The sequence below is a fragment of the Coregonus lavaretus genome, assembly GCF_964263955.1.
Source record: "Coregonus lavaretus genome assembly, chromosome: 5".
Classification (NCBI taxonomy): domain Eukaryota; kingdom Metazoa; phylum Chordata; class Actinopteri; order Salmoniformes; family Salmonidae; genus Coregonus; species Coregonus lavaretus.
The window spans coordinates 24,557,024-24,579,546 of record NC_139992.1 but is presented as its reverse complement, the minus strand read 5'-3'; the positions used below and the strand labels follow the sequence as shown (position 1 = coordinate 24,579,546).

The following is a 22,523-nucleotide window of genomic DNA, read 5'->3' as shown; positions in this document are numbered from 1 at the left end:
TTAACTCAATGACATGCTTCCTTCCACTAAAGCTAAACTACTGTAAAGCCAAGCTTTCCACTGACCTCATACCTTCAGAGTGCAGTTACAGTGAGGGAAAAAAGTATTTGATCCCCTGCTGATTTTGTACGTTTGCCCACTGACAAAGACATGATCAGTCTATAATTTTAATGGTAGGTTTATTTGAACAGTGAGAGACAGAATAACAACAAAAAAATCAACAACAAAAAACGCATGTCAAAAATGTTATGAATTAATTTGCATTTTAATGAGGGAAATAAGTATTTGACCCCTCTGCAAAACATGACTTAGTACTTGGCGGCAAAACCCTTGTTGGCAATCACAGAGGTCAGACGTTTCTTGTAGTTGGCCACCAGGTTTGCACACATCTCAGGAGGGATTTTGTCCCACTCCTCTTTGCAGATCTTCTCCAAGTCATTAAGGTTTCGAGGCTGACGTTTGGCAACTCGAACCTTCAGCTCCCTCCACAGCTTTTCTATGGGATTAAGGTCTGGAGACTGGCTAGGCCACTCCAGGACCTTAATGTGCTTCTTCTTGAGCCACTCCTTTGTGGCCTTGGCCGTGTGTTTTGGGTCATTGTCATGCTGGAATACCCATCCACGACCCATTTTCAATGCCCTGGCTGAGGGAAGGTTCTCACCCAAGATTTGACGGTACATGGCCCCGTCCATCGTCCCTTTGATGCGGTGAAGTTGTCCTGTCCCCTTAGCAGAAAACACCCCCAAAGCATAATGTTTCCACCTCCATGTTTGACGGTGGGGATGGTGTTCTTGGGGTCATAGGCAGCATTCCTCCTCCTCCAAACACGGCGAGTTGAGTTGATGCCAAAGAGCTCCATTTTGGTCTCATCTGACCACAACACTTTCACCCTGTTCTCCTCTGAATCATTCAGATGTTCATTGGCAAACTTCAGACGGGCCTGTATATGTGCTTTCTTGAGCAGGGGGACCTTGCGGGCGCTGCAGGATTTCAGTCCTTCATGGCGTAGTGTGTTACCAATTGTTTTCTTGGTGACTATGATCCCAGCTGCCTTGAGATCATTGACAAGATCCTCCCATGTAGTTCTGGGCTGATTCCTCACCGTTCTCATGATCATTGCAACTCCACAAGGTGAGATCTTGCATGGAGCCCCAGGCCGATGGAGATTGACAGTTATTTTGTGTGTCTTCCATTTGCGAATAATCGCACCAACTGTTGTCACCTTCTCACCAAGCTGCTTGGCGATGGTCTTGTAGCCCATTCCAGCCTTGTGTAGGTCTACAATCTTGTCCCTGACATCCTTGAAGAGCTCTTTGGTCTTGGCCATGGTGGAGAGTTTGGAATCTGATAGATTGATTGCTTCTGTGGACAGGTGTCTTTTATACAGGTAACAAACTGAGAATAAGGAGCACTCCCTTTAAGAGTGTGCTCCTAATCTCAGCTCATTACCTGTATAAAAGACACCTGGGAGCCAGAAATCTTTCTGATTGAGAGGGGATCAAATACTTATTTCTCTCATTAAAATGCAAATCAATTTATAACATTTTTGACATGCGTTTTTCTGGATTTTTTTGTTGTTATTCTGTCTCTCACTGTTCAAATAAACCTACCATTAAAATTATAGACTGATCATTTCTTTGTCAGTGGGCAAACATACAAAATCAGCAGGGGATCAAATACTTTTTTCCCTCACTGTATATATTTCAAAAATTAATTATTGTGGGCTCAGAATTGATTATTATCAGCAATAATCAACAACACAATAATTGCATACTACAGTGCCTTCAGAAAGTATTCAGACCCCTTGACTTTTTCCACATTTTGTTGTTACAGGCTGAATTTAAAATTGATTAAATGTAGATGTTTTTGTCACTGGCCTACCTATACCCCATAATGTCAAAATGGAATTATGTTTTTGAAATTTTTACAAATTAATTAAAAATGACAAGCAGAAATGTCTTGAGTGAATAAGTATTCAACCCCTTTGTTATGGCAAGCCTAAATAAGGTAAGGAGTAAAAATGTGATTTGACTACCTCATCTCTGTACCCCACACATACAATTATCTGTAAATTCCCTCAGTCGAACAGTGAATTTCAAACACAAAGTCAACCACAAAGACCAGGGAGGTTTTCCAATGCCTCGCAAAGAATGCCTCCTATTGGTAGATGGGTAAAAAAGAAGAAGAAAAAAAGGCTTTGAATATCCCTTTAAGCATGGTGAAGTTATTAATTATATTTTGGATGGTGTATCAACACACAGAGTCGTAGTTACTCCACAATACTGTACAGAATAAAAAATATTGCAAAACATGCATCCTGTTTGCAACAAGGCACTAAAGTAATACTGCAAAAAACGTTTTTTCCTGATTACAAAGTGTTATGTTTGGGGCAAATCCAATACAACACATTACTGACTACCACTCTCCATATTTTCAAGCATAGTGGTGTCTGCATCATGTTATGGGTATGTTTGTAATCGTTAAGTACTGAGGAGATTTTCAGGTTAAAAAATAAACAGAATGGAGCTAAGCACAGGCAAAATCCTAGAGGAAAACCTGGTTCATTTTGCTTTCCACCACATACTGGGATATGAATTCACCTTTCAGCAGGACAATAACCTAAAACACAAGGCCAAATCTACACTGGAATTGCTTACAAAGTAGACAGTGAATGTTTGAGTGGCCGAGTTACAGTTTTGATTTAAATCTACCTGAAAATTGATGGCAAGACCTGAAAATTGTTGTCTAGCAATGATCAACAACCAATTTGAAAGAGCTTGAAGAAATTATAAAATAATAATGGGCAAATGATTCAAAATCCAGGTGTGGAAAGCTTTTAGAGACTTACCCAGAAAGAATCACCGCTGTAATCGCTGCCAAAGGTGCTTCTACAAAGTATTGACTCAGGGGTGTGAATACTTATGTAAATGAGATATTTCTGTATTTCATTCTCAATAATGTTGCAAACATTTCTAAAAACATGTTTTCACTTTTTAATTATGGGGTATTGTGTGTGGATGGGTGAGAAAAAATATCAATTTAATCAATTTTGAATTCAGGCTGTAACACAACAAAATGTGTAATCAGTCAAGGGGTAGGAATACTTTCTGAAGGTACCGTATACTACAAATACATATTATGTGTTATGTTTGAAGGCAAAAAATATACTTCTAGTGGTGAAGAGTAGCTGTGTTGAAGGCAACATTGTGATATTTGCACTGAAACTGAAGCTATTTGCAAGTCTAAAGCAATCATATTTATACCATGAATTCTGTGAATTAACATTAACTCAACTAATACTACATGGGATTATGCTGAGAGGGCGATAGGCCAGACAGCAGGTAAATCTATTGACTCTCTGCTCCCAGTGCACACAGAGCCCCTCAAACACAGCGCCACTCTTGTCTCTCTGGTGACTATCATTCCCAATTGACTTGTGATCTAGAGCAGATTTTTGACTACAGTGATGCATTGTTCATTTGCTTCCATATTTTAAACATTTTAAGTCGAATAGGTCTACTGTCTGTAAACTATAACCAATCTGTAGCTCATCAAACTTTGAGGAGACTGACTCACAGCTGTCACAGATGAAAAATTAAATATAGATGAAATGGAATGTGAAACATTTTTTCAGAATATGCTCTCTTTATTTTTATCTAGGTCTATTGATTACCTAATTGTTTGCCGAAATTTGCAGTGGGTGGCATGCGTAATTTTATGCATGCGTAATTTACACAAATTGAATAACTAATCCATTTTTAATTAGCCTGCATTAGCCTACAAAAATGAGTTATCATTTTCTTATAACGCATTATAAACGATAATATAATTATGAAATAAATCAAAAATAAACACTAATATGTAACCTTATGAAATAATATTTAAAGTTAAAGCGCAGGAATCCATCCCTGAAACCAAGTGACACAAAGAGAAGACCCAGATTGAACCAGATGGAATCATAGATGACAACATACCCTCAAAACATGACCAGTAACTCTCAATAGCATCTGTGAATAATGCACACAACCCAGATTAGGCTGGAAGCTTAATGATCATATCAAATCCCATTTAGCATATACTGTGGCAACAATTGCCTATTAGAGCATACATGCATGGCATGCTACCTGGCATTAGATCATATAGAGTTGAGCAAGTGGCAAACCCAGTGACAAACCCTAAATAAGATCAGTAATTCAGTACCATCCATGCCCTACAATCCAAAATCCACTTTACCTTTTTGCTGTCTGGCAGCGCGCAGAGCTTGCTGCCCCCTGTCAAAGAGACAGACCTACTCTGTCCGATAGTTCCCTGCTGTGGCGACATGGTTTCCATCAAGGCTACTACAGTAGATCCACACGGAGTCTGCTGCTGCTTCAGACCACAGCGTACGTATTCCTATTCCCATTGCATCCAAAATTATCCAGCGACAGGACCAAACGAATAAAGAAGTAAACCGGTGAAAAATCCATAATTCACGGCAATATAATGGATAAAAACGAGACAAAACACGTTAAATAAACCTGGACTGAGTTCATCACTGAAAGCTCACAGAACGCACTGATAAATAATCATCTCTATTCCCTGTCAAAGTTCGGTCTGAAGCAGTATAGTCGTTTCGGCTCAAACCCATGTCAGAATTGAGAGCGGTCCTAGCGCCTGCTGGGTGCCTAAACCTGAAAACGTGCACTAATAGAGAGGTAACTGTTCTAGCTCAGGAATCACATGCAAACCGTTTGCAGACCAGGTGAAGGAATGCGCTCTGCATGCCAAGAATAACATGACTAATGTAAAATAATTTATGAAGCATGATTTTTCTACTGTATATACTTGACACAGTCCACCCCACTCACTGTATGCACACCCAATAGAGTTGGTCTGTTTGCCTTCAAACAACCTGTATACATGCCTCATTTTTCTATGAAAAACTATGTGGAAGAGGAAAAATATAGTCTTAGGCCTACAATGAGTTGATACATTACATTTATAACTGCTCAATTAAGACATACCTGTAAAACAATACTAAACTAATCCAGCTTTTGTCAAATTAACATATTTCTTTTGACAAAAATGCATTTTAGCTAACCCTAACCCTTTTCCTAACCATAACCTGTTCAACTCTGACCCGCTCTGGTGGCATTTTCTAAACGACATATAATATTGTATACTACCCTTATAAAGTACATTTCGGTTTCAAAGATATAAGTCCTACAAACACATGCTTAGTACTGTTAGTACTGATAAAGGTTTCAGAAACAATGTGACTACTACAGAGCCCGAGATGCAGCAGACCCCCAAAAAACTGTTTTATTGTTTTTTTCTGATCTTTTACCCGATGGTGGTGCTATAAACATACGCATATTCCAAATTCCCACGTGCCATACCTTCATTTTTCATCTTACAGGAATGATATACATATGAGGAGATAGCTGAAGTCTCTATGTATCCATTGACGTAAATATATCCTCTGTCTGATTCCCAGTTCATCCACTAGATAGCAGTAGGATATCAGATGACGTCTCTTGGCCACTTGAAACCAGTTGCATCTGGTTTGGGTTTTGAGTCACTGTGCCAAACGGATTTTCAAGCCTGACATCTTAAAAGGATCTTAGCAATCAGGGCTTTCAATGACATTGCCAGCAGTAAGATTTGAGTTCGATTTCCAAAAAGACAAGGCATGTAGCTTTCAAATGATATGTCACTTTCTATTTTCTGATGTATTTGTTTTTTGGTGGGGGTGGTACCCCCCAAAACTCACCGGACCCTGTACAGGGCCCAAAACAACCACTCATAGTTTAACATGTCCTAATTCTCCTAACCTGCTACATTAATTATCCTAACCTGCTGCGTAAATTCTCCTAACCTGCTACTAAAAGTCAAATCTGATGTTAATTTGACAAAATCTAGATCCCTTCTAGCCATGATCCACTCCCTCGCCCATGCTCGCATCGCCCAACGGTCCCCCCGCCCACTTCACTTCCCTCCATTGAAAATGAATGGGGCTCCGTTGTTTCATTGCTCCCACCTTGTTATGTGGAAATGCACTGTCAGACCAGTGATAGCACACACTCAGTCGCTTTGATCATCGCAGTCTGCTGGTCTGCAATTGTGCTCATGTGGATGTCAGGTGAGCGGATGTACTTTCCCTGGCAACCCACCTTGACAGACAGATTCACAAAAATACCACATTCATTCGTTGCGTAAATGATCAATTTCTTGTCACAAGAGAGTGGCCAAATAATTTTTGTTCTTGTTTCCAGACTACACTTTCGTGTCCTTGTTTATGGGTGAATTTACTGTTTATCAAGACTTCCCATGAATAGCATATCTCAATGGATAAACCAAAACTACACAAGTTTGGGTGTGTCAGAAATGTGGTTTGAGTCGCCAGTGGCTGACCATGTTTTGGTTTCCGCATATATTCCACTCACTCGTGACAGTTGTTTTGAAAGACAAATGAAGCAGTAGGCCTATGGCGCTGGTATAGGCTATTCACTTGAGACACAGAATAGCATAAGGGCAGAATAGCCTATGACTACTAGGCTTTGATATATATCGCCCCAAAATAAAGCCTTTTTTGATGATACTACATTTGCAAGTGTTGCGGCTGACTATTTATCATAGTGTCTAGTCTAGTTCCCTAGTTGGCACAGCAACAGTGTGATATACACCTCATGTAAACCCACATGGTCTGTGCCTCCCTCAGTCAGTGTCAGGTCAAGGGGAAAGGGAGTTTAATTGCATCAGGGATTCTCCCTAGAAACAAGAATCAATATGTGTCTTCCTGAATGTCATCTGACATTTGCTTTGAAGAGCGACAAAGGCCATTCTCCGACAAGGTCTGGCGAGTGTTTGGAAACCAAACCTGAGGAAGGTATTAAGTTGAACAATTATCTATTTCAGTGAGGGAAAATGACTATTGACCTGGTATTTTTTCCAAGCCTGACATTCGTTCTATATAAACCAACTGCTGGCATACTATCTTATCTCATCTTATCGTTTATAAGCAATGATTAAAACAAGATAGCATGTTTCTTAAATACCTGCCACATAAAAATGTCAATTTATCTTATCAAATACTTCCCTCGACACCCACCCCCTTACTATCAAGTAGGTTGATGTTACAGAATTGGGTCGTAACGTTGACACTTGACCTGATGACATACACACACACACACACACTTTTCAGAGAGGGGAGAAAGGAGAGGAAAGGAGAGGAAAGGTTGGCCTGGCTGACAGACAGGAGATGATGAAAGGTTTAGAGGTTGTGGTTTAGGGTTTGGGCAGAGGGCAGACGCTGGGACCCGACAGACAGACAGCATCCACTTTGGGAATGGGAACCCTCCACTTTGGAAAGCTCTGAATCCCTGTCTCAGTCCCAAAAATAGAGACATTTTCCCCTCAATCATTCCTAGTCTGAATCCCCAGTGACAAACTCCGGGAAGAAAATGAAAGGCAGACATTTCAACATCACCCTGCCACAGTCTCTACGTCTCTCTCTGCCTCTTAATGGTTCTCTAAACATTGTGGCTGAGAAGCCAGGATAAGAGTTAGTCATGGGAGATTGAGAAGGAGAATGGAGACTGAGGGAAAGACAAGGTTTGTGATTGAAGTGACCATAGTGGAGGCAGATATACATACAGAGACAAACAAAACAAGACAGACTGTGGGTTTGTGAGTCTGTTGGTCAAAAACATTACTCTGGGAGAAAGGGTCTGTAGGTTTACCATGGGTTAGCCTCTTATAGACAGATATATATACAGGAGACAGACAGGCAGAATTACAGCGAGACAGATGGGGGGATGCAGGCAGTCTGGCTGACAGTCATAGACAGAGACACAGAGGGACAGACAGTCAGTCAGAGACACAGGGACAGGGAGAGTCAGACGGTCATAGCCTGACTGCCTGTCACATCTGCTCTCCTGTGGGGACACACATTCCGCGCCTCCCCCAGCTAATCTGATTAACTACACTACCTAGAGAGCTGGCTATTCTAATTACTGACTGTGCTCGTTGGTAGAGAGTATCCGTGTGTGTGTGTGTATGGACGTGTTTAACTATACTTGTGGGGACCAGAAGTCCCCACAAGAATAGTAAACCAAGAGAAATTTGACCAACTGGGGACATTTTGTTGGTCCCCACAAGGTAAAATGCTACTTCCAAGGGGTTTAGGGTTAAGGTTAGAATTAGTGTTAGTGTTAGAATTGGGTTTAGGAGATAGGGTTAGGGTTAGGAGCTAGGGTTAGTATTAGGATTAGGGTTAAGGTTAGATTTTTGGGTTAAGGTTAGGGTTAGGGTAAGGGTACGGGTTAGAGAAAATAGGTTTTTGAATGGGACTGAATTGTATGTCCCCACAACTATGTGTGCGCAAAACTGTGGGGGTTAGGAAATGCCCTCTAAATTACTATTGCTACACCAAACACCAACAAAGCCGTAGCCCTATCTGTCCTGGCATGTCACTGACAGCAGTGACCACAGAGGTTTTCATCCAGCCAGGTATGCATGACTGCACTTGCTCTCTGTTAGGATGGTCCAGACAAGTAGCCAACAAAGGCAGGCTAATCTTGACCATTTAGAGGAGGGAGGATAGTGGAGGAGAGAATTTATCTATGGCAGGCTGGCTTATCACTGGTGATGGCTTTGTATGTCAGCGCTAAAGTTTGAGCACTATGTGTGTGTGAGCTGCCATCAGCGCCAGGGACCGCTTATCATCCTCTCAGGGTTGAAGGGTCAAGGGTCAAGCCCTGCATTCCAGCAGGGGTCAGGATCATTAGACAAAGGTCACCACTGACTTCACCCAGAGGACAGACGGTGGAAGGTTTGGTGAGGTGGTCATTAGGCTGAGTGGTTGGCTGAACATATCCATAAATCTTTGGTTAATAAAAAATTAAAATAATATGGATACAGTATATCTAAGTGGATACAGTATATCTAAGCTGTGGCACTGTGTACAGGACAGGAGCAGAAATAATCACGTTCAATGCTGAAGAAGCGGTTCTGAAGAGTTGTAATTTTACGGGATTCTGTTCCGTTGTGGGTTTGTTAACCAGCGAGAGGAGAGGGAAGGCGTGGTTTGGATGGTATTAAAAGGCATGGTGTGTGTGTGTGTTGTGTGTTTTAATGAGAGTGCACAGCTAGCCTTGCCCATTTACTGTGTAGGGACAGAAATAAAAGCAGAATTACAGTGTTGAAGTTTTTCCATCTTACATCCCAGAACCAACCCTTTCCAATGTAATCACACACACACACACACACACACACACACACACACACTTGGACAGAGACTACAGGCTGTCATCAACTCAGAAATACTTTTATGTCCAAGATGGTGTAGCAGTGCGGTCGTGTTTTCTGTAGTGTCCTCATGTAAATAGCCTGTTCTTTTGTTTTTTTTGTCTTTTTCGTATATATTTCTCAATCTCACTTTCCATCCTTTAACTAAATATACTTTCCTGCAACCCGCCTCACCCAATGTGGAACGGATTCTATTATTTCTTGTAACTTTTTATCCAGAACCTCTGGTTGAAACTAGCCAGCTAGCCAGCTAACTAGCTACTTGCTATTATCCACAGTTAGCGGTCTTCACCATTGTCCGTGGCCTGCACTACCTACCAGCCAGCTCTAGCCTGGACAATTATTGGCCAGTCTGCACAGTCTGCACATCGCGCTATCAAGCCAGGGCATATCGGATTTTCTGCCGGAATCACTGAATCACTGGACCTTAACACCGGATCATCGCAACTAGCTAGCTGCAACCGAATGGCTGTTGTTGGCTTATCACCACTGTCCGAAGCTAGCCCCAGTTAGCCTTGAGCTAGCCTCGAGCCAGGCCCATCTCCCGGCTATCTACCTCTCTGTCAACCGGAAGGGACCTCCTAGTGTTGACACGGAGCCCTGCTGATCCATCACGACTGGTCTGCCGACGTAATCGTCTGATGTGGTTTCAACAGGCTTCCCGTTGCGACGACCACGAAGATCCATCTGCTAGCCCCAGCCCGCTAGCACACGCAATCAACAACAGTGCCTCCTGCTCGCCTGTGGTGTAGAAGCCACTGAACTGCTCTTGGACTTACTTATTGCTGTTCACTGGACCTTATGATCACTCAGCTACACAGCTGATGCCTGCTGGACTGTTCCTTTATACGATACCCCATCCTGTTTATCTGTTTAGCCTCAGCTCAAACTTTCGTCGCCTTACCAGTTGTTGTCTTAGCTCTCTCGAATAACACCTGTGATTGCTTTATGCCTCTTTCCCATGTCAATATGCCTTGCCTATTGCTGTTTCGGTTAGTTCTTATTATACAATTTCACTGTAGAGCCCCCAGTCCCGCTCAACCTGCCTCAGACAGCTCCTTTTTCCCATCCCACACACACGCAGAGACCGGCTCAATCGGTGCCTCCAGTGATGCTATCTCTTTCATCTTTCCACAACACTTAGGTTTACCTCCACTGTACTCATATCCTTCCATATCCTTGTCTGTACATAATGCCCTGAATCTATTCTACAATGCCCGGAAATCTACCCCTTTTATTCTCTGTACCTAACGCACTAGAAGACCAGTTCTTAAAGCCTTTAGCCGTATCCTTATTCTACTCCTCCTCTGTTCCTCTGGTGATGTAGAGGTTAACCCAGGCCCTGTAGCCCCCAGTATCACTCCTACTCCCCAGGCGCTATCATTTGTTGACTTCTGTAACCGCAAAAGCCTTGGTTTCTTGCATGTTAACATCAGAAGCCTCCTCCCTAAGTTTGAGTTATTCACTGCTTTAGCACATTCCGCCAACCCTGATGTTCTAGCAGTGTCTGAATCCTGGCTTAGGAAGGCCACCACAGATTCAGAAATGTCCATTCCCAACTACAACATTTTCCGTCTAGATAGAACTGCCAAAGGGGGCGGAGTTGCAATCTACTGTAGAGATAGCCTGCAGAGCTCTATCATACTATCCAGGTCTGTGCCCAAACAGGTTGAGCTTCTACTTCTAAAAATCCACCTTTCCAGAAATAAGTCTCTCACTGTTGCCGCTTGCTACAGACTCCCCTCAGCCCCCAGCTGTGCCCTGGACACCATATGTGAATTGATTGCCCCCAATCTATCCTCAGAGGTCGTATTGCTTGGTGACCTAAACTGGGATATGCTTAACACCCTGGCCGACCTACAAACTAAACTAGATGCCCTCAATCTCATACAAATTATCAAGGAACCTACCAGGTACAACCCTAAATCCGTTAACATGGGCACCCTCATAGATATCATCCTGACTAATTTACCCTCTAAATACACCTCCACTGTCTTCAACCAGGATCTCAGCGATCACTGCCTCATTGCCTGTGTCCGTAATGGGTCCGCGGTCAAACGACCACCCCTCATCACTGTCAAACACTTCACTTAGCAGGCCTTTCTAATTGACCTGGCCCGGGTATCCTGGGTGGATATTGACCTCATTCTGTCAGTAGAGGATGCCTGGTTGTTCTTTAAAAGTGCTTTCCTCTCCATCTTAAATAAGCATGCCCCATTCAAAAAATCCAGAACTAAGAACAGATATAGCCCCTGGTTCACCCCAGACTTGACTGCCCTTGACCAGCACAAAAACATCCTGTGGCGTACTGCATTAGCATCGAACAGCCCCCGCGATATACAACTTTTCAGGGAAGTCAGGAACCAATATACACAATCAGTTAGGAAAGCAAAGGCTAGCTTTTTCAAACAGAAATGTGCATCCTGTAGCACTAACTCCAAAAAGTTTTGGGACACTGTAAAGTCCATGGAGAATAAAAGCACCTCCTCCCAGCTGCCCACTGCACTGAGGCTAGGAAACACTGTCACTACCGCTAAATCTACAATAATCGAAAATTTCAACAAGCATTTTGCTACGGCTGGCCATGCTTTCCACCTGGCTACCCCTACCCCGGCCACCAGCTCAGCACCCTCCGCTGAAAATCAGCTGGGCTAGACAATCTGGACTCTTTCTTTCTAAAATTAGCCGCCGAAATTGTCGCAACCCCTATTACCAGCCTGTTCAACCTCTCTTTCCTATCGTCTGAGATCCCCAGAGATTGGAAAGCTGCCGCGGTCATCCCCCTCTTCAAAGGGGGTGACACTCTAGATCCAAACTGTTACAGACCTATATCCATCCTGCCCTGCCTTTCGAAAGTATTTGAAAGCCAAGTTAACAAACAGATCACCAACCATTTCGAATCCCACCGTACCTTCTCCGCCATGCAATCTGGTTTACGAGCTGGTCATGGGTGCACCTCAGCCACGCTGAGGTGCATATTATAACCACGATCGATAAAAGACAGTACTGTGCAGCCATCTTCATCGACCTGGCCAAGGCTTTCGACTCCGTCAATCACCACATTCTTATTGGCAGACTAAATAGCCTTGGTTTCTCAAATGACTGCCTCGCCTGGTTCACCAACTACTTCTCAGATAGAGTTCAATGTGTCAAATTGGAGGGCCTGTTGTCTGGACCTCTGGCAGTCTCTATGGGGCTGCCACAGGGTTAAATTCTCCAAACAAGCTTCAATGCCATACAGCACTCCTTCTGTAGCCTCCAACTGCTCTTAAACGCTAGTAAAACTGAATGCATGCTCTTCAATCGAACACTGCTTGCACACGCCCGCCCGACTAGAATCACTACTCTCGGCGGGTCTGACTTAGAATATGTGGACAACTACAAATACCTAGGTGTCTGGTTAGACCGTAAACTCTCCTTCCAGACTCACATTAAGCATCTCCAATCCAAAGTTAAATCTAGAATCGGCTTCCTATTTCGCAACAAAGCCTCCTTCACTCATGCTGCGAAAAATGCCCTCGTAAAACTGACTATCCTACCGATCCTTTACTTCGGCAATGTCATTTACAAAATAGCCTCCAACACTCTACTCAGCAAATTGGATGTAGTCTATCATAGTGCCATCCGTTTAGTCACCGAAGCCCCATATACTACCCACCATTGTGACCTGTACGCTCTTGTTGGCTGGCCCTCACTACATATTAGTCGCAAAACCCACTGGCTACAGGTCATCTATAAATCACTGCTAGGCCTTATCTTAGCTCATTGGTCACCATAGCAACACCCACTCGTAGTATGCGCTCCGCTCCAGTATCTCTATTTGCACCTGTACACACTGGGGTGCAAAATATGCATATGCAACATACTGGGGTGCAAATGAGCAAAATAAATAACAATATGGGGATGAGATAGTTGGGTGGGCTAATTACAGATGGGCTGTGTACAGGTGCATGTTAAATGTGCAACCAGAGGAAAAAAAACTCTAGACCACCTTTACTCCACACACAGAGACGCATACAAAGCTCTCCCTCACCCTCCATTTGGCAAATCTGACCATAACTCTATCCTCCTGATGTCACGGTTTCGTCCGAGGCTGCTCCTCCTCCTTGCTCGGGCAGGCTTCGGCGGTCGTCGTCTCCGGAGTACTAGCTGCCACCGTTGGATGTTTTCGATGTTCGTTTGGTTTTGTCTAGTTGTTGTTGCTGTTCCCTGTTAGTGTGATTATGTACCCTATATATTGTTCCATTTGTTTGTCATGTGTTGTGTGTAATTGTTTTCCTGTCGTTTGGTGCAGTGCTGTTTGCTAGACTCTCTTTGTTTTACCGTTGCACTATTGTTCGTGCGCAGTTCGGTTTGGGAGTATTTTACGCACTGTGGCGTATGTTTCGCCTCCGGGTTGTTTGACCCGTGTTATGATTTTTGGATTTTCTAGTAAAGTCTGGATTAACTGAGCTCCTGTGTCCTGCTATTGATTCGCACCACATCCGCATCAGAGTTCGTGACAGAATTACACACCACAATATGGAATCAGCAGGAGCAGCAGCACCTGGGTCGCTTGAGGAGCATGTCCGCGGCCAGGATGACCAGATCCGACAACTGGGGACTGCTCTGCAGGACGTCATCAACACCCTGCACCGTTTGGAGTCCAGAGGGGTACCCACAACTCCACCTACCTTACCACCACCATCGGTCGGTCCGCCCGTCCCAGGCCCGGAACCCAGTGGGATTCGGCTCTCACTCCCGAGGGCGTATGACGGTACAGCTGCCGGGTGTCAGGGGTTCCTCCTGCAGGTGGAGCTCTACCTAGCCACTGTACACCCGGTGCCCTCGGGACACGAGAGCGTTTCCGCCCTCATCTCCTGTCTCACGGGCAAGGCATTGGAATGGGCCAACGCCGAGTGGAGGAGGATAGACGCCACCACCATCTCCTACGCAGAGTTCTCCCGTCGCTTCAAGGCCGTGTTCGACCATCCACCAGAGGGCAAAGCGGCGGGGGAGCGTCTGTTCTACCTCCGACAGGGGAAGAGGAGCGCACAGGCGTTCGCACTGGAGTTCCGGACTCTAGCGGCAGATGCAGGGTGGAATGAACGGGCCCTCATCGATCATTTTCGATGTAGCCTACGGGAGGACGTTCAACGTGAGTTGGCCTGCAGGGACACCAATTTCACCTTCGACCAGTTGGTCGACATGTCCATCCGTCTGGACACCCTGCTGGCCACCTGTGGACGGTCCAAGTGGGGGCCGTCCATTCCATCCTCCAGCACCTTCGAGCCGAGTCCCATGGAGCTCGGGGGTGCTGGCGCTAGAGAAAGGAGGAGAAGGAGCCCGAGGGGGGCTGTCCCCTGCACCAACTGCGGCCGTAGAGGGCACACTGTGGCCAGGTGCTGGGGAGGGTCTCCAGGAGGAGGGGACGACAGGCCACACACTGGGGAGACCTCCCAGGTGAGTAGACGCCCCACTTACCCAGAGCTCTCTGTTGTGCACTTTTGTAAACCTGTTAGTTTCCCACAGGTTGCACCTCATTCCCAGCATAAGGCGCTAGTAGATTCAGGCGCAGCTGGGAATTTTGTTGACCGGAAGTTTTGTTTGGAGTTAGGGATTCCCCTCCTGCCTGTCGACGATCCTTTTCCCGTTCATGCGTTAGATAGCCGCCCGTTGGGGTCGGGGTTGATTAGGGAAGTCACAGCGCCACTTAGGATGTGTGCGCAGGGGGGTCATGAGGAGAATATTCAGCTATATCTGATCGACTCCGCAGCGTACCCGGTGGTGCTGGGAATTCCCTGGTTAAGTACCCATAACCCTGCCATTTCGTGGCAACAGAGAGCTCTTAAGGAGTGGTCTGCTCAGTGTGAGGGGTGATGTCTGGGTGTTTCCGTGGGGGCGACCTCGGTGGAAAGTCCAAACCAAGTGCCCGCATTGCACATTCCACCTGAATATGGGGATTTGGCACTGGTGTTCAGTAAGGCGAGGGCGACGCGGTTGCCTCCTCATAGACAGGGGGATTGTGCGATAGACCTCCAGGCAGGAGCAGCGCTCCCACGGAGCCACGTGTATCCTTTGTCTCAAGAGGAGAGAAAGGCTATGGAGACTTACATAGCCGAATCTTTGAGACAGGGATACATACGGCCCTCCACTTCCCCTGCGTCCTCAAGCTTCTTTTTTGTGAAGAAAAAAGATGGAGGGTTGCGCCCGTGCATTGATTACCGTGGTATCAATCAGATTACTGTGAAATACAGTTATCCACTCCCTCTGATTGCGACCATGACGGAGTCATTGCACGGAGCGCGGTTTTTCACAAAACTGGATCTCAGGAGCGCATATAATTTGGTGCGCATTAGGGAGGGCGACGAATGGAAAACAGCATTTAGTACCACTTCGGGTCATTACGAATATCTCGTCATGCCATACGGGTTGTTGAATGCTCCTTCAGTCTTCCAATCCTTCGTGGATGAGATCTTCCGAGATATGCAGGGGCAAGGGGTGGTCGTGTACATTGATGACATTCTAGTGTACTCATCTACCCGAGCCGAGCATGTAGCCCTGGTGCGTCGTGTATTGAGGAGGCTGTTGGAGCACGACCTGTATGTCAAGGCAGAAAAATTTCTGTTTTTCCAGGAGTCGGTCTCCTTTTTGGGTTATCGGTTGTCCGCGTCAGGGGTGAAGATGGAGGTGGACCGTGTGTCAGCCGTGCGTAATTGGCAAACCCCAACCACTGTTAAAGAGGTGCAGCAGTTCTTGAGCTTTGCGAATTACTACCGGAGGTTTATCCGGGGTTTTGGACAGGTGGCAGCTCCCATAACGTCTCTGCTGAAAGGGGGTCCGGTGCGCCTGCAGTGGTCAGCTGAGGCGGACAGGGCTTTTGGGAGACTGAAGGACCTGTTTACTTCGGCTCCGGTGCTGGCGCATCCGGATCCCGCCTTACCCTTTCAGGTTGAGGTGGACGCGTCTGAGGCCGGTATAGGGGCCGTTCTCTCTCAACGGTCTGGCACGCCACCTAAACTCCGCCCCTGTGCTTTTTACTCTAAGAAGCTCAGCCCGGCGGAGCGAAATTATGACGTGGGGAACAGAGAGCTGTTAGCTGTGGTACAGGCCCTTAAGGTGTGGAGGCATTGGCTTGAGGGGGCTCAACACCCTTTCCTCATTTTGACTGACCATCGGAACCTGGAGTACATCCGGGCAGCTAGGAGACTGAACCCTCGCCAGGCTCGTTGGAGCATGTTTCTAGCCAGGTTCGTATTTAAAATCACGTACATCCCTGGGTCCCAGAACAGGAAGGCAGACGCTCTGTCCCGGCAGTATGACACAGAGGAGAGGTCCGTTGAGCCTACCCCCATACTACCGGCGTCTTGTCTAGTGGCACAGGTTGTGTGGGAGGTCGATGCTGAAATCGAGCGGGCGTTGCGTGCTGACTCTAGCCCTCCACAGTGTCCTGTGGGTCGGAAGTACGTTCCGCTCGAGGTTCGGGATCGACTCATTTACTGGGCTCACACGTCACACTCCTCTGGACATCCAGGTATTGGCCGGACAGTGCATTGTCTTAGTACTAAGTACTGGTGGCCAACGTTAGCCAGGGATGTGAGGGTTTATGTCTCCTCCTGCTCGGTGTGCGCCCAGTGTAAGGCACCCAGACATTTGCCCAGGGGTAAGTTACAACCCCTGCCCGTTCCACAACGACCCTGGTCCCACCTCTCGGTGGATTTTGTGACAGACCTTCCCCCTTCTCAGGGGAATACCACCATCCTGGTCGTTGTGGACCGGTTCTCTAAGGCCTGTCGCCTCCTCCCTATGTCGGGTCTTCCTACTGCCCTACAGACCGCTGAGGCACTATTTACCCACGTCTTCCGGCATTACGGGGTACCCGAGGATATAGTGTCTGATCGAGGCCCCCAGTTTACCTCCCGAGTCTGGAGAGCGTTCATGGAGCGTTTGGGGGTCTCGGTGAGCCTTACCTCGGGGTACCACCCGGAGAGCAATGGGCAGGTTGAACGAGTTAACCAGGATGTGGGTAGGTTTCTGAGGTCGTATTGCCAGGACCGGCCGGAGGAGTGGGCTAGGTATATTCCCTGGGCGGAGATGGCCCAAAACTCTCTCCGCCACTCCTCCACCAACCTAACCCCCTTCCAATGTGTATTAGGATACCAGCCGGTTCTGGCACCATGGCAGCAGAGCCAGATCGAGGCCCCTGCGGTGGATGAGTGGGTGAGGCGCTCAGAGGAGACGTGGAACGCTGCACACGTCCATTTGCAGCGGGCCATCCGTCGACACAAGGCGAGTGCCGATCTCCACCGCAGTGAGGGGCCGGTGTACGCACCTGGAGATCGAGTCTGGCTCTCGACCAGAAACCTGCCCCTCCGCCTGCCCTGCCGGAAGCTGGGTCGGCGGTTTGTGGGGCCTTTTAAAGTCCTGAGAAGATTGAACGAGGTGTGTTATAAGTTACAACTGCCTATTGATTATAAGAATATTAACCCCTCGTTCCATGTGTCTCTTCTCAGGCCGGTGGTAGCTGGTCCACTCCAGGAAGGTGAGATAGAAGAGACTCCTCCGCCCCCACTGGACATCGAGGGGGCTCCGGCGTACACCGTTCGGTCCATCTTGGACTCGAGACGTCGGATGGGGGGTCTCCAATATCTAGTGGAGTGGGAGCGGTACGGCCCGGAGGAACGGTGTTGGGTGCCGCGGAAGGACATCCTAGACCCGTCTCTCCTGTCGGAGTTCCACCGGGGGCACCCCGCGCGCCCTGCTCCGCGTCCTCCTGGTCGTCCCCGAGGCCGGGGTCGGCGTACGGCTGGAGCCGCGCGTCAAGGGGGGGTACTGTCATGGTTTCGGCCGAGGCTGCTCCTCCTCCTTGCTCGGGCAGGCTTCGGCGGTCGTCGTCTCCGGAGTACTAGCTGCCACCGTTGGATGTTTTCAATGTTCGTTTGGTTTTGTCTAGTTGTTGTGCACCTGTTCCCTGTTAGTGTGATTATGTACCCTATATATTGTTCCATTTGTTTGTCATGTGTTGTGTGTAATTGTTTTCCTGTCATTTGGTGCAGTGCTGTTTGCTAGACTCTCTTTGTTTTACCGTCGCACTATTGTTCGTGCGCAGTTCGGTTTGGGAGTATTTTACGCACTGTGGCGTATGTTTCGCCTCCGGGTTGTTTGACCCGTGTTATGATTTTTGGATTTTCTAGTAAAGTCTGGATTAACTGAGCTCCTGTGTCCTGCTATTGATTCACACCACATCCGCATCAGAGTTCGTGTCACCTGATTCCTGCTTATAAGCAAAAACTAAAGCAGGAAGCACCAGTGACTCGGTTAATAAAAAAGTGGTCAGATGACGCAGATGCTAAGCTACAGGACTGTTTTGCTAGCACAGACTGGAACATGTTCCGGGATTCTTCAGATAGCATTGAGGAGTACACCACATCAGTCACTGGCTTCATCAATAAGTGCATCGATGATGTCGTCCCCACAGTGACCATACGTACATACCCCAACCAGAAGCCATGGATTACAGGAAACATCCGCACTGAGCTAAAGGGTAGAGCTGCTGCTTTCAAGGAGCGGGACTCTAACCCGGACGCTTATAAGAAATCCCGCTATGCCCTCCGACGAACCATCAAACAGGCAAAGAGTCAATACAGGACTAAGATTGAATCGTACTACACTGGCTCTGACGCTCGTCGGATGTGGCAGGGCTTGAAAACTATTACAGACTACAAAGGGAAGCACAGCCGCGAGCTGCCCAGTGACACAAGCCTACCAGACGAGCTAAACCACTTCTATGCTCGCTTCGAGGCAAGCAACACTGAAGCATGAATGAGAGCACCAGCTGTTCCGGATGACTATGTGATCACGCTCTCCGTAGCCAATGTGAGTAAGACTTTTAAGCAGGTCAACATTCACAAGGCCGCAGGGCCAGACGGATTACCAGGACGTGTACTCCGAGCATGTGCTGACCAACTGGCAAGTGTCTTCACTGACATTTTCAACATGTCCCTGACTGAGTCTGTAATACCAACATGTTTCAAGCAGACCACCATAGTCCCCGTGCCCAAGGACTCTAAGATAACCTGCCTAAATGACTACCGACCCGTAGCACTGACGTCTGTAGCCATGAAGTGCTTTGAAAGGCTGGTCATGGCTCACATCAACAGCATTATCCCAGAAACCCTAGACCCACTCCAATTTGCATACCGCCCCAACAGATCCACAGATGATGCAATCTCTATTGCACTCCACACTGCCCTTCCCCACCTGGACAAGAGGAACACCTACGTGAGAATGCTATTCATTGACTACAGCTCAGCATTCAACACCATAGTGCCCTCAAAGCTCATCACTAAGCTAAGGATCCTGGGACTAAACACCTCCCTCTGCAACTGGATCCTGGACTTCCTGACGGGCCGCCCCCAGATGGTAAGGGTAGGTAACAACACATCTGCCACACTGATCCTCAACACGGGGGCCCCTCAGGGGTGCGTGCTCAGTCCCCTCCTGTACTCCCTGTTCACCCACGACTGCATGGCCAGGCACGACTCCAACACCATCATTAAGTTTGCCAACGACACAACAGTGGTAGGCCTGATCACCCACAACGATGAGACAGCCTATAGGGAGGAGGTCAGAGACCTGGCCGTGTGGTGCCAGGACAACAACCTCTCCCTCAACGTGACCAAGACAAAGGAGATGATTGTGGACTACAGGAAAAAAAAGAGGACTGAGTACGCCCCCATTCTCATCGACGGGGCTGTAGTGGAACAGGTTGAGAGCTTCAAGTTCCTTGGTGTCCACATCACCAACGAACTATCATGGTCCAAACACACCAAGACAGTCGTGAAGAGGGCACGACAAAGCCTATTCCCCCTCAGGAGACTGAAAAGATTTGGCATGGGTCCTCAGATCCTCAAAAGATTCTACAGCTGCACCATCGAGAGCATCCTGACTGGTTGCATCACCGCCTGGTATGGCAACTGCTTGGCCTCCGACCGCAAGGCACTACAGAGGATAGTGCGTACGGCCCAGTACATCACTGGGGCCAAGCTTCCTGCCATCCAGGACCTCTACACCAGGCGGTGTCAGAGGAAGGCCCTCAAAATTGTCAAAGACTCCAGCCACCCTAGTCATAGACTGTTCTCTCTGCTACCGCACGGCAAGCGGTACCGTAGTGCCAAGTCTAGGTCCAAAAGACTTCTCAACAGCTTCTACCCCCAAGCCATAAGACTCCTGAACAGCTAATCATGGCTACCCGGACTATTTGCACTGCCCCCCCACCCCATCCTTTTACGCTGCTGCTACTCTGTTAATTATTTATGCATAGTCACTTTAACTCTAACCACATGTACATATTACTTCAACTACCTCAACTAGCCGGTGCCCCCGCACATTGACTCTGCACCGGTATCCCCCTGTATATACAGTGGGGAAAAAAAGTATTTAGTCAGTCACCAATTGTGCAAGTTCTCCCACTTAAAAAGATGAGAGAGGCCTGTAATTTTCATCATAGGTACACATCAACTATGACAGACAAAATGAAAAAAAATATTCCAGAAAATCACATTGTAGGATTTTTAATGAATTTATTTGCAAATTATGGTGGAAAATAAGTATTTGGTCAACAACAAAAGTTTATCAATACTTTGTTATATACCATTTGTTGGCAATGACACAGGTCAAACGTTTTCTGTAAGTCTTCACAAGGTTTTCACACACTGTTGCTGGTATTTTGGCCCATTCATCCATGCAGTTCTCCTCTAGAGCAGTGAGGTTTTGGGGCTGTCGCTGGGCAACACGGACTTTCAACTCCCTCCAAAGATTTTCTATGGGGTTGAGATCTGGAGACTGGCTAGGCCACTCCAGGACCTTGAAATGCTTCTTACGAAGCCACTCCTTCGTTGCCCGGGCGGTGTGTTTGGGATCATTGTCATGCTGAAAGACCCAGCCACGTTTCATCTTCAATGCCCTTGCTGATGGAAGGAGGTTTTCACTCAAAATCTCACGATACATGGCCCCATTCATTCTTTCCTTTACACGGATCAGTCGTCCTGGTCCCTTTGCAGAAAAACAGCCCCAAAGCATGATGTTTCCACCCCCATGCTTCACAGTAGGTATGGTGTTCTTTGGATGCAACTCAGCATTCTTTGTCCTCCAAACACGACGAGTTGAGTTTTTACCAAAAAGTTATATTTTGGTTTCATCTGACCATATGACATTCTCCCAATCCTCTTCTGGATCATCCAAATGCACTCTAGCAAACTTCAGACGGGCCTGGACATGTACTGGCTTAAGCAGGGGGACACGTCTGGCACTGCAGGACTTGAGTCACTGGCAGCGTAGTGTGTTACTGATGGTAGGCTTTGTTACTTTGGTCCCAGCTCTCTGCAGGTCATTCACTAGGTCCCCCCGTGTGGTTCTGGGATTTTTGCTCACTGTTCTTGTGATCATTTTGACCCCACGGGGTGAGATCTTGTGTGGAGCCCCAGATCGAGGGAGATTATCAGTGGTCTTGTATGTCTTCCATTTCCTAATAATTGCTCCCACAGTTGATTTCTTCAAACCAAGCTGCTTACCTATTGCAGATTCAGTCTTCCCAGCCTGGTGCAGGTCTACAATTTTGTTTCTGGTGTCCTTTGACAGCTCTTTGGTCTTGGCCATAGTGGAGTTTGGAGTGTGACTGTTTGAGGTTGTGGACAGGTGTCTTTTATACTGATAACAAGTTCAAACAGGTGCCATTAATACAGGTAACGAGTGGAGGACAGAGGAGCCTCTTAAAGAAGAAGTTACAGGTCTGTGAGAGCCAGAAATCTTGCTTGTTTGTAGGTGACCAAATACTTATTTTCCACCATAATTTGCAAATAAATTAATTAAAAATCCTACAATGTGATTTTCTGGATATTTTTTCCTCATTTTGTCTATAATAGTTGACGTGTACCTATGATGAAAATTACAGGCCTCTCTCATCTTTTTAAGTGGGAGAACTTGCACAATTGGTGGCTGACTAAATACTTTTTTTCCCCACTGTATAGCCTCCCTACTGTTATTTTATTTTACTTCTGCTCTTTTTTTCTCAACACTTTTTTTGTTGTTGTTTTATTTTTACTTTTTTTGTTAAAAATAAATGCACTGTTGGTTAAGGGCTGTAAGTAAGCATTTCACTGTAATGTCTGCACCTGTTGTATTCGGCGCATGTGGCCAATAAAATTTTATTTTATTTTATTTTATTTGCACAACATATCTATCATTCCAGTGTT

The 22,523-nt window shown here is 46.6% G+C and overlaps 1 protein-coding gene across 1 annotated transcript in view; it reads right to left on the bottom strand.

Moving 5' to 3' along the window:
* LOC311129413 (rho GTPase-activating protein 20-like) overlaps positions 1–4,332 on the bottom strand; it is a gene marked incomplete at both ends in the record, with an annotated part of 76,514 nt that extends 72,182 nt beyond the window's left edge. Inside the window, one exon of the mRNA XM_084161696.1 lies at positions 4,234–4,332. Within this exon, the coding sequence (XP_084017822.1) occupies positions 4,234–4,332 (99 nt within the window). The remainder of the gene's footprint in view (positions 1–4,233) is intronic.
* Positions 4,333–22,523: the final 18,191 nt, after the last annotated feature.